Below are 12,702 nucleotides of genomic sequence, written 5' to 3' on the forward strand. Positions count from 1 at the left end.
CAACCAGTGATTGGTCAAATTAACAACGTCACATGTATCCGTCCAGAAAGTTGACAATAATTAAATAATATATTGATTTTTTTTATTTTATTTTATTTTAGTCTTGGTTAAACTATAAAAATAAAATATTCAACAACATAATTTTCAAACCTTATCCAAAGTGTAGAATCTGGCTTTTATTGAGTACACAAATTTACACATATTTAAAAATGTATGAATATCTAGAAAATCAATCATAATTCATTTGATAGAATCTTCTTTACTACAACATCTTAAATGCAAGACAAGATACAAAGGTGATTGCATTTTACATAAGGCATAAAAATATTGCATTTTACATAAGGCATAAAAGTGTGTACAAATGTAGCACCGAAATTTTCACCGTTCATATATAAATTACTGTTAGATATTCAGTGTTGTCACTCCAAGAGTGACTCAAATAAAGTAGATTCAAATATAAAATGCTTTATTTAAAAAAAGCAGGCTCATAGTGGTGTCACAGTACAATTGTTGTGCTTCCAACGCTGTCCGGTCCACATCTGCTTAGTCATAGGGGTTTCGGAAAGTTACACTCCTGCAAAATATAAATATTAAGATACTTAATATATAAATGTTGAACTTATTCACACATTTATGATAAATAATTCAAGCTTAGTGCGATTATACAAATATAAATCATAAAGCTTTTGGATATCTAAACAGTAGTCTGGATGCATCTATTAGAATTGCATCTAACTGTGTGATTAAAAGTGAGCTGTTCATTGTGCGAAGGTGAACAAAGCGCATGCGTGTACAGTATTTCTGTTGATCTTTAATGGCATTGTAATCCACACACACCTGTTAGGTGAGCGTCCCAGCGGCAGGTGGTCAGACGTGGTGTGAGGCAAACGCCCAGGTGAATGGGATCTGTTAGGGCTGAGGGAGTGATGGACAGGGGAGAGAGAAGTGCGCATGGTGGAGGACAAGATCGGAGCGGAGAAGGTTGATGAGAGTCCGAGTCTACGCACCTCCTTCACCGCGTGTTCCCTGAGAGGCAAAGTGAGAAAAGGAAAAACATAAGCAAAGCCGAAAAGATTAGAGACGAGAGAGGTAAAGATGTCTTTGAAATCATCAGGTTAATTTAAAAGTGAATGAGTTAATTAACTGCATCTTAAATCTTAAACTGAACTTACTCTTACTGTTTAAATAATTAGCATGGTGGCATTGCAGTGCTGTGTTCATCCTTTTTGTACTTACAATGCCATTGATCTTTTAAATTTAATGCTTTATAAGTCATTATAATGAATATTGGTCACCTTAACTTTTACTAAGCCACGGTGCTTTAACTTCAACTTGCACCAGAGCACTGGTGAATTTTTCAATGTGATCTGGTGAATTTTTTTGTTAAAAGATATTTATTAAATGTTTATGGAATCTTGAGCTTTGTGATGGTCAGTGACTTTCAGCCGTGTGAGTGTTTTCAGGTTCTTTGATAATATGACATGCCACGGATTTTCCTTCTTAAATTCAAGAGAGACGAATAGCTTTATCCAGCTGTTAGAATGTAATTGATGAATTGATAACAGGAACTTGTCTCAGGTAGGTTCCACAATGTAATATGTAAATATAAATCTATGACATATTGTTCATTCAAATCCTACAAATATGCGGTAATAGGAAGATAATCCACTTTAAGATGATGCCAGGAACTGGATTATTTTCCTCTAACAGCCTGCCCCATCGTGTTTATTTCCTTAAATCCCAGGTCCTGGACTAGGAATAAAAGGATTTAACTAAGCACTGTTACCTTTCTTCTCGCTCTATGTTCAGCTGCCTCCGTGTGGCCTCAATGTCAGCTTCTAACAATGAGAACCGTGTCCTTATCTGAGCCATTTCTCTGCTCTGAGTGCTCCTGAGACAACACAAAATAAGAGTACAACAAGACACTATATAAATGTATTGAACATACACCAGTTTATTTATTAATAGCTTCAAACATTTAAAGAAATATAATATGAATATAGATACTTCAGAAGGGATGGTGGAGAATAATGTCCACTGACACTGCAGACCATTCTAAAAACGTTCTATTATAAATAATAAGCAACATGGAGATTTTTTTACATTTCTTTTTTTTTTACTGTAAAATACTGAACACTCTACAAACTCTGGTGAGAGTGCCAGGAAAAAACTCCCTGAAAAAAGAAAGAAACTTTGTAAGGACCCAGACTAAAATTGAACTAACTCTCTTCTGGGTGTGGTTTATCTCCTGATGTGTGGTTTATACTGGAGGAGGTGCATCAGTTCATCATTTTAGCATGTGTGTATGAGCTTGTGCTTACGCCTTGCTTTCAGCTACAGCAAGTTTGTCCCTGAGCAGCTGGATTTCGACAAGCCTCTCCTGAGAGCTGAGATGCAATTGTAATTCTTTCTCTCGCTCGCTTGCTAGCTGCTTTCTCAGGAGCTCCAGCTCAGAGCGACAGGACTCCAGCTCCTGCTGGACCTGATGAACACACATATTTACAGCATTTGGCAGACACCCTTATCCAGAGCAATTTACATTTATCTCATTTATACAGCTGAGCAATTGTGTGTTAAGGGCCTTGCTCAGGGGCCCAGCAGTGGCAGCTTGGTGGCATACACATGACCTTCTGAACAATAGTCCAACACCTTAACCACTGGCTACCACTTCCCCTTAACTAGGGAAGAGAATGTTTAAAGTTAAGCTTTGATAGATTTGGAAAATTGAGCCCAGGTAAGTGTTGTGTCAGTGAATCTACACACCGCTTCTTTTCCAGAGTCCAGTTTGACACAGAGATCGCGGGTCTTCTCCAAGTCATGGTGAGTGTTTAACTGCTTGCTCTGCATCTGCCACAGCTCTTCCTCATGTTTCTTAATTGTGGATGTCAGCTGTTTGAGCTCAGCACTGCAGCTCTGCTCAGCACTGATAGCCTGCCAGAGAGAGAATGAGAGTCCAGCGTATCGCAGAAGTCTATCTCTATTTAATGCTCTGGTCACTCGCCAGCAAATGTGCAAACATGCTCATCACTAAGCCTCCATAGTCCTCTATACAATTCTAAAATAAGTTCCTCACAATTATTACCAAAGTAAATAATATAATATATAAAAAAGCACAAAATTAATACACATCGTTGGGGAAAACCAACACAAGCAGTAGCACAAAAAAAAATCTGCCTTCATAGCTTGTTACAAAGCACTGAAGACTTTTTGTGTTTTTATTAGAGGATGTAGAGCATGACAGCGTATTATCTGTTACTATAGAAACAATACAAACGGAAACAAACCGTTCGTTTCGTGTGTTTCTCTCACCTCTTGCAGACTTCTCTCCAGACTTTCTACTCTTTCTCTGAGTCTGCGTTTCTCTGAATCTGAGGTTCTCAGCTGCATCTGACATTCCTGCAGCGCCTTACACTCTTGCTCCTGCAAAAAACATCGCTAGTTTAAAAACAAATCAGTGTGATTTGCTCTAGACTGCAATCCACACGAAGAACATTGTCTCAAGAAAGCTTTTCTCAGAGTGATATTTTGGACATGAGGTAATGCAGCAATACCTTGGAGGACAGTTGGTCTTCAATATTGGAGATATCAGACACATAGTTTTGCACTTTCCTCTCCAAAACCTCAATCTCATGAGCGGCCTCGTCTATTTTCATCTGCAAAGCCTTAGACAAAAAGAACGCCACAGTAAATTCTTGATTCCGGTCAGGGTCATTGCTGATCTGGAAAGATCTCAGAAACACTGAGTGTATCAGGATTTATTTTAACTAAAAAACAATACACACACTTTATCCTTTTCTAAAAATTACAGTAAAATTATTTCCTGTTATCACTTAAGTTACAACAGCTATAAACCATCATTCTCTCTTGTAAAATGCAGTCAGTCTTATTCCTTATGAGGGATTGTTCATAAAAGTCCATCTCCAGTTTTGGAAATGATAAAGCTTTACCCCAGACAATTACAGAATGCTGATAATGGAGACTCTTCCAAAAAAGAAAACAAACATCTCCACACAAAAAGTTTCTAAAGGGAATCCCTGACCTTTTTGTCTAGACACATTTGGTCCATATCCTCCCTGAGCAGCTTGTTATCTCTCAGCGTAGCATCTTTGAGCTCCACTACATCATTGAGCTCATCTTCTGAATCCAACAGCTTCCTCCTCATCCGGTCCAGCTCTCGATCCCTGCTGCTCACTGTCTCCTTCACAGCTCTGTAGTCATAAATCATACAATATATGAAGTCACTGTAATAACAGTGTTTTAGCAAATTATAGCATCTGATGTTGACTCACAGACACAAATTCGCAAGTATTATATTAACTCAGTGCAGTGAGAGTACACAATGAGGATTCTCCTGTACAGGCAAATCTTCTTGTATTATTTATAAGATGTGTTTATGGAAGAAAGAAGTTTACATCTGAAAATCCAAACACTTTGCAAACTACATGGGATTTTGTCAATAAATGTGTTTCAAATCAAATAACAAGCAGCTACAAAACATATTGTGGTATAAAGCTATAAAATAAAATGTTTATAGAGTTATAGACTGTATAGTCACTCACTGTAGACTTGCTTCCAGATCTTCAATCTGTAGGCTCATATTGTGAATGGAGTTTTCCTGAAAGCAGTGGAATATTAGTGAATATGCTTAATGTTACATTGACGTCAACCAGAGATCGTTCATTTTTAATGAGAACTGGTGACTTGATGAGTGACAGCAATCATTGTGAGCATGTCCATCAAGACAAAGTGAGACAAAGTTTCATTTTAAGCTAATATGGAGCGTGAATTTTATATACAAATGCCAAATCTCTATCCAAAATGTTTCATTTTTGAGACAACTGAATTGGAATGCTAATTGCACCACACACTGATAAACGTTATTTCAATGGCAACCAGTAGTAGGAACACCTATTGGTGACTTCATAGAACTGGCTGGTTGAACACAGCATTAAAACGGCAAACCCTAACCTGATAAATGTGTCTGTTGACCAGTGTGTGTATTTTTCGTTCTCATCTCTGTTAGTAAATGCGAGAGTGCTGTTGTTAGTCAAGTTGGTTTGGCGTTCTTGTTTATGAAATGGCCTACGATTAGACTGAGGAAATAACTGATGACTGTGTGGTGTGAAGGGGCCAAATAAGAAGCAAAAGATTATTTACTGATAACTGCTGTTTTTCCAATACAACCATTTTCATTTATTAGACAAGAAAAAACATGTTATACTACTCAAGACTGTCATGTGGTGGAAAACCTAAAATTTACAACTTTATTACTGACTGTAACAAAGAAATACCCTGGACTCATTAGAAAAATAAACAAATTTTCCATGTCAATTGCACACATTCTGAATCAGTCTACACAAGTCCTTCTGAATGATCTGTTACTATAGGAACCATAACATTAATATTATCCTTATATGTAGATCTGTCTGGTTATAGAAAATGAATCAAAACCTTCTGACCAATAAGGATAAGAATTCAGCAATGCTGAAGTGGTATATAAAGGAATGACAATCTCATTTAAGCCTCATACAGTAGTTATTTAGTTACTGAATGCAATAGGTGTGTGTTTACATGTTACGACAATAGTATTTGTTAAGTGTGCGTTCTTGCAGCGATGTATGGTTACCTTCTCATCCAGCTGTTTATTATTGGAGCAGAGCAGGTCATTCTTTCTCTCCAGGTGTTCTTGTAAAGTATCCCTGTGCTGGGTCAGTTCAAAAACAGTGTTCTTCAGCACGTTCAGCTCCTCTCTGAGAACAGTTAGCTCCTTTTGCAAAGAATCTACACAGAAATACAAGCGCTATGAGTAACACACATTTTATAATTTTAAAAAAACCAAAGCGATTTCAGGGGACTTTATCAGAAGGCTGAGAATTGATTCTAATCTGATATAGTTATCTAATCATTATAGATAAACATGTAGGCATAATTTCAAGCGAAACCACAGATGAGAAGCAGTGATTGATCAAGGAAGATGACTGTAATGGAAATCCCAAGAATATTTTCTACAATCTAAGCCTAATATTTTACAGGCTGTTATAATAAACATGTTGGAAATATCTACTGTTTGGCATTATTCTTAAAAACCTCATGTGCATCAGAACATTGTGTAATTGTCACCTCTTTGTGTAATTGCCCTTACCGTTCTTTTCTTCCAGATGTTGATTCTTTTTCTGCACTCGCTGCAGATCTCCAATCCTGTTAATCAGACGCTTCTGAGTCTCACTCAGGCTGTTCTCAGTTTGAGTGTTAGAAAGCCTGCCAAAGTTACAGCAAGAAGAACGAGCTTAAAGAAATGAAATCAAATCACAAAATCTGACAAAATCTACATGTTAAATGATTCCTAGTTTGGGGCCATTCATATTCTGGATGTTATTTTCATTAATTGTTGCTAATGTATAGACCCATTATATACAATATTATATAGACAACATTTACATGACGGATATAATGTAAAACTTAACAATGTTAGCTTTCAGCGATTACATCCTGCACATCGTTTATTTATTTATTTTTTGCTAGTCAGATTAATTAACAGTCACAGATCTTTGTGAAAACACTGACTAGACCAAGCTGAATAAAGCTGTCATGTAGGCTGTTAGTAACAGTCACCACAAGGTTGTACATATCATCAGAAAATAAAGAAGCTAAAATCCAATAATACTTTTTAGGATTTTAAAACCCACAGCTAATAGCTGAAATAATGTCCATAGATTTGCTGACTTTTGGTTCTGGGTCCATATTGAACATGATGTCTCCCTTAGATGGCATTAATACACTTACTATAACTAGCTAACAAGCTCGCCATGCATTATTATATTAGGTTAGCCATCACTTTTAGCCTAGTCACATAGAAGCAGCCAGCTTTGACTTGCCCAAGGGGCTACAGAATATATTTGATAATGTTGTTTGTCAACACCAGTGGTAACCTTTTTAACCTCATGTGGAATACATGCCTTGATAAATTCCACAGTCAGGAACTATTAGACTATTGGGTTTTAGTTTCAAGATGCTATTGGTATATCTAATACAGATGTGAAACATTTACACGATCACACTACAAGTCTGGTTGCCTTGGCTTACTACTACTACTACTATTAAACATTCAAACATTTGGGGACTGGAAACTCCAAATCAACCAAACCCAACGAAACAAAGTAAAGAAATATTTGTACTACATGACATGGCTAACCTAAGCATGTTGCATTCATTTCTGAGGCAGCTGAGTTCCCCGTCAGCAGCAGCTAGCTTTCCACTGAGCGTGTTCACATGCTCCTCCAGACCCACCATGCCCTCCTTCATCTGTGCCTGTCTGCTCTTCTGCTCAGCTCGCTCCTGCTCCATCTGTGCATAATCATCATGCTTTTACATCAGAGGAACTAGCCAAGGAGCCATATTTTTCAATAAACCAAAGTGCACCTGTAAATATCAGCTCTTGCATGACTACAGTAAGGAAACTTTTTGTTTGGCTTTTTGTTTCACATTACAACCTTAGACTTGTCTTTAGGTGTTAAGACCTCCTCAAACTTGATGCAGAGATGATAAGAGCGCGTCTGCAAGCTTACAAGCTGGCATGTAAATCCACAATACTGTATTGGCTGTGGGGGCACGGTGGCTTAGTGGTTAGCACGTTTGCCTCACACCTCCAGAGTTGGGGGTTCGATTCCCACCTCTGCCTGTGTGTGTGGAGTTTCCTCCGGGTACTCCGGTTTCCTTCCCCGGTCCAAAGACATGCATGGTAGGTTGATTGACATCTCTGGAAAATTGTCCGTAGTGTGTGAGTGCGTGAGTGAATGAGAGCGTGTGTGTGCCCTGTGATGGGTTGGCACTCCATCCAGGGTGTATCCTGCCTTGATGCCCACTGACGCCTGAGATAGGCACAGGCTCCCCGTGACCCGAGGTAGTTCGGATAAGCGGTAGAAGATGAATGAATGAATGAATGAATGTATTGGCTGTCATGCATAATTCAAAACAAATCCAGTACTGTAGGTGGTGCTGTTTTTTTATTTTCAGAGTCAGAATCAGAATCAGAATCAGAATCAGCTTTATTCGCCAAGTGTGCACAGACGCACAAGGAATTTGCTGTGGTTTTTAAGGTGCTCTTGGTAAATACCTGTGAAGTACAAGCTGGTGTCCTCTAATCACTGCTTTAATACTAGCTTTCTAACATATTTTTCACAGTTATTTACTGATTTCATTAAGTCATGATGTACAGTCATGATCTGAGCTTAGCTGAGTGTATAAAGATTTTAGTGTTTAAACACTTCTTACTGTCAGTAGAGTTTTCTGTAGGTCCTCAACCCTCTGCTCCAAGTGAGCTCTCTCACTAATCGCTGTCTCCTGAGAGATCTGAGATAACACACAGGAAGATATACCATGTTCAGACACATTACATATGCACAGACACGTAAAACACAAAGACTGGAAAGCAACCTAAACATAACATGTGTAAAGCTTTCAATTTTCCATTTAGACACGCTTCATATTCTCTCTTCTTCACATTCCAATTACTGGATTAAATTAGTGAATTGGTGTTTTATTTGCTGTAATTTCGATGGCCATCTTTCTATGCCCTTTACGTTTAGATGTTCTGTTTACTATTTTCTTTGCCTGCTATCACAAATCTCTTTCTCTCTAAAATCCAATCTCACTATAAGGTCCATTCTTCAGCTGACTGCCATTAAACATCCTACCTTGAGTCTCTCTCTAAGGCTGTCTCTCTCTGTGCTCATGCGATGTAAATTGGACATCGCCTCGTCTCTCTCTGCCTCCAGGCGTTTCAGCATACTCTGAGCTGTCGCGTTGTATTTGGATCCTTGGGATGCCATTGATCTTAGCACCTCACGTCTGAGTTCTGTGATCTCGGACTGAGCCTGCACACAGGCGAAAGAGGGACTAATGTCATTCATTCATTAATTCAAGGTCAGCACCTATACAAAATCCTTTATTCATAGTCTATAGATGCGTATTGAGATGTTTCCACATTTTTGAAAAGAATTATAATGTCTGTAATAAAACCAGCTAAATAAAACTTGGTAGATGTGAGTTCAGTTTAATGTGCTCTACCTGTTGATAGCGCATTTTGATCTTGTCCCTCTCGGCTGTAAGAACCCGAATGTTGGCTTGGATCTCAGACAGATGTCGCTCGTACTTATCCAGTATACTCTGCATCTCGTCCCTTTCTCTCAGCACTCTCATCAGCTCTGAGTCATATGTTCCTCCCTTATAACAGACCCAGAAAGCAAAGCCACGGTTACCGGTGTGGATTCTGTTGCATTCAATATAACCCTACAATTCAAGATCCATATCTAATTACCTTCACAGGCGGCTGCCGAATAGGACTGGTGGACCTCCGGGACTTCAGGACGCTCTTCATTCTTTCAGTTTCCTCTAAACTACGCAAAGAGCTGTGATGGCAAGAGCGACACGGCGCTGTGTTGTCTGTCGCCTGTGCACTTTCTGAAAGCGATAAATAAGTTTGTATACCACATCAAAACAGATGATATATCTGATTCCTATGATTTATATAATCAGGGCACAGAGTCAGATTAAATTAGGTCCGTTAAAACAACCTAAGTATAGAAAAATATATAATTAAATAACACTGTCTCAAAAAAAGCATATTATCACCATCAACCATTAAAAAACAAACAAACATAAAAGCCGAAAGCAGCCGAGGGACGTACCTGTGAGAAACAGACGCTCGACCTGTGTGAGCAGATCACTCCGTTCACGCTGCAGCTGCTGGAGCAGAATCTGGAGATCCTGCGTCTTATTCACCTCAGAGCCTAGCTGCTTCTGCTGATCATTCTCATCCAGCTGTGGAGACACGGTTTTTATGTCCTCCTTGAGTGTGAAAAAATAGACGAATATAATGAGCACAGTTTCTGACTCAACCAAACTGTAATAAGTAAATGAATGTATTCAATGAAAAATGGAAATAGAAAAAATGAATTAATCATTAAATATTGAAAATGTGCTTACGGAGGAAGAGATGATGGCAGTCTGGTTCTGTGACGTGATCTTCTTGTCTGTATTCTCAGCAACACTCTGTAAAGTGAATAGGAGAAGGATTAAACATGTTATCACGATATACATGTGTCTGAATGCGATGTCTTCAACGTAGGAGTTTAAACTTGTAACATCAGTGTTTCATCTGTTCAATTAAAATTCAAAGAAATTAATAAACCCAGTGGAAATCCTGTTTTTATATAATTAATCACATAATTATATAGAAACAGGATACAAGTTCATTCTTGTTTTACCTATAGAGGCTACAAAGAGTCACAAAATCACAGCTTCTCACAAGTTCTCTATCCTGGAGCTGCTTTCATGGTAGAAAACTTTAAATTAAGAAAGCACTGACACTTGAGACTCTTTTCATAAATGGTAAATAAACATCTACTTATACAAACCAACAATTTTCATTGTTTAAAAGCAAATATTTACATTACAAGCTGCTTTAGGTTATGTGCACTGTCCTCCATATTCCTGTGAGTGAGCTGTTCCAACAGCAATGATAAATTATTACAACGTGTGCGTTGAGAGAAACCATGGAGCTGGATTTGCTGCTAGAGATATTGTTATAGAAAGTTACTCAACACTTTCTGACCAATCAGGATTTAGAGTGGTGGAACAAATTAGTGATATCTAAGGACCTAGTTAATTTACAGCATTTGGCAGATGCCTTTATCCAGAGTGACTTACATTATTATACAACTGAGGGTTTAAGGGCCTTGCTCAGGGGCGCAACAGTGGCAGTTTTGGTGGACCTGGGATTTAACTCACAACCTTTCAATTGGTAGCTCAACACCTTAACCACTAGGCTACCACGTGCCCAAGCTATTGCTTGTGTTTTTTGCTGCAGTGGACAGGATGATAGGAAAAACTGTGCATATGGGCTGTGTGACTGTGTGACAAAACCATAGAGCACTTTGTCAGCCCTGTTGTGCTGCTCCACTTGTGTTGGTCTGTATTCTCTCAGCTCCCCCTGCTGACGTTCCTCTGATCTCAAACCCTGCTTTAGTGCTTCTTCATCAGCCTGCAGTAAAACAAACAGCAGACAGCAGTAAGTTACACTAAAGACTACAGAACAGCACCTTTGGCTGGATTAATGCCTGTGTCAAAGGTATTTAATTACAAGTTAAAAGTCATGTGAACAGAAAGTCATGTGTACAAATATTTTAACTTTCTTTATTTGAATTTCATTTCATTTTAAACAAACAGACAAACAAACAAACAAACAAATAAAAAAATGTAATTAATTAATCAATGCTTTAAAGAATTAATGTATTAATGAGTGAATGCACTGTTTGTTTGTGGTTTTGTTTCTGGACACATGAAGCATAAAGCATGCAAGGTTGCCATGGCAACATATAATATAATTGTTTAAAAAAACGCTTGAATGAATTAAATGTTAATTTGGTATTTATGAAATATTAATTCATTGCCTAATATAAACATGTTGCTGTGATATAAACATATGAGTTACATAAATCTGTGCCCATATTCTCCGTTTCCTTTTGTTTCGCTTAAAATATCAGACATTTCAAAGCGATATTCTGCATATTTCTGCATAAATATAAGTGGTGTTACTTTTGTACTTACGCGTTGTCGGATAAATCCTTGTCATTCATATTTTAGCATAAAACGACAGAAAATGGCGTGTAAAAGCGCAAGACCTATCAGAGTGGTCGTTCTTGTCATATGTGCATTTCCGTTGTCATGACAACGTCTCGTGGATCGCTACGAAACTTTCGCTCATGTCTCCGAATCGGTTTTTAAATGACACACAAATCCAATCACAAAACATTCATCAGAAATCATGTCAAAAAGCTACTTTGCAAAATCATCTTATCATCTTAGCACACACTTCACATCACACTTCTTACTTTTCTTTTCTTTCCTAATTATTGTTAGTATAAAAAGTTCACTTTTACTTTAAAATGCTTCAGTATAATAATATTGGTTTATTTTTGTTTAATAATTATAATAACCTCCCTACCTTTTCAGTGTTTTTGTTAGCCGATTCAGCCATAGAAATGAGCGGATTCTTTCTGACAATAATTCTTATTTGTTCTGTTTTCTTTTTACTCGAAAACTCCACTTAATGTTTCTGCAAGCTGCGGTTAAGTGGTGTGTCGAATCCGCGAGCGAGTCGGCTCCTAATCTAAAAAATCCGAGTCAAAGAGCCGACTCGCTCTTGCATAAATGAGACGTTTAGAATACACGATACAAATGCTGTTACACTTTTAGTGTAATTTAATAAAAAAAAAAACTGTTTTCTAGTTTGTTATTTAACAAATGACTCTAATTAGCTTTTACAGTAGTGGTCTTTAAGGTCTAGTTAGATATAAATGTAATTATTTTCCAGGCTTTAATCCAACATTAAAGGAAACAAGCTAATCAGAACTAGCATTAAACATTATATCCACAAGCTAACATAATATTAGAGCGATTTAACTACACACTATAATGTCTGTGAAGATTTTTTATTTAATTTATAACATTTCCCTTGAGTTTAGTTTCTGTTTCATGTGAAATAATACACTAAATCGAGCTACACCTGCAGACGGTTGCACTCGAACCGATTCACAACTAAAATGCCTTCGAGTTCCTACACAAGTGCACTACGTAGGGAACAAAACAATGGCTCGTGCACCCTATGTAGGGCACTCGATGTTAAACAGAAGCGATTTGAGA

The 12,702-nt window shown here is 37.7% G+C and overlaps 1 protein-coding gene across 1 annotated transcript; it reads right to left on the reverse strand.

The window, feature by feature from the left end:
* Window positions 1-392: 392 nt before the first annotated feature.
* Window positions 393-12,069, reverse strand: tsga10 (testis specific, 10). The gene is made up of 20 exons (XM_060860632.1): window positions 12,005-12,069; window positions 10,934-11,041; window positions 9,985-10,050; window positions 9,687-9,846; window positions 9,317-9,459; window positions 9,067-9,222; window positions 8,694-8,873; window positions 8,272-8,349; window positions 7,193-7,344; window positions 6,143-6,258; window positions 5,627-5,781; window positions 4,560-4,615; window positions 4,040-4,208; window positions 3,552-3,662; window positions 3,310-3,420; window positions 2,764-2,931; window positions 2,322-2,482; window positions 1,787-1,891; window positions 838-1,026; window positions 393-574 (listed from the first exon to the last, which is right to left on the reverse strand). Exons 1-20 carry the CDS (start codon window positions 12,035-12,037, stop codon window positions 544-546), a joined length of 2,448 nt encoding a protein of 815 aa, XP_060716615.1. The 5' UTR covers window positions 12,038-12,069; the 3' UTR covers window positions 393-543.
* Between the last annotated feature and the right edge of the window lie 633 nt (window positions 12,070-12,702).

The sequence above is a fragment of the Tachysurus vachellii genome, chromosome 24 (genome assembly GCF_030014155.1).
Source record: "Tachysurus vachellii isolate PV-2020 chromosome 24, HZAU_Pvac_v1, whole genome shotgun sequence".
Taxonomy (NCBI): domain Eukaryota; kingdom Metazoa; phylum Chordata; class Actinopteri; order Siluriformes; family Bagridae; genus Tachysurus; species Tachysurus vachellii.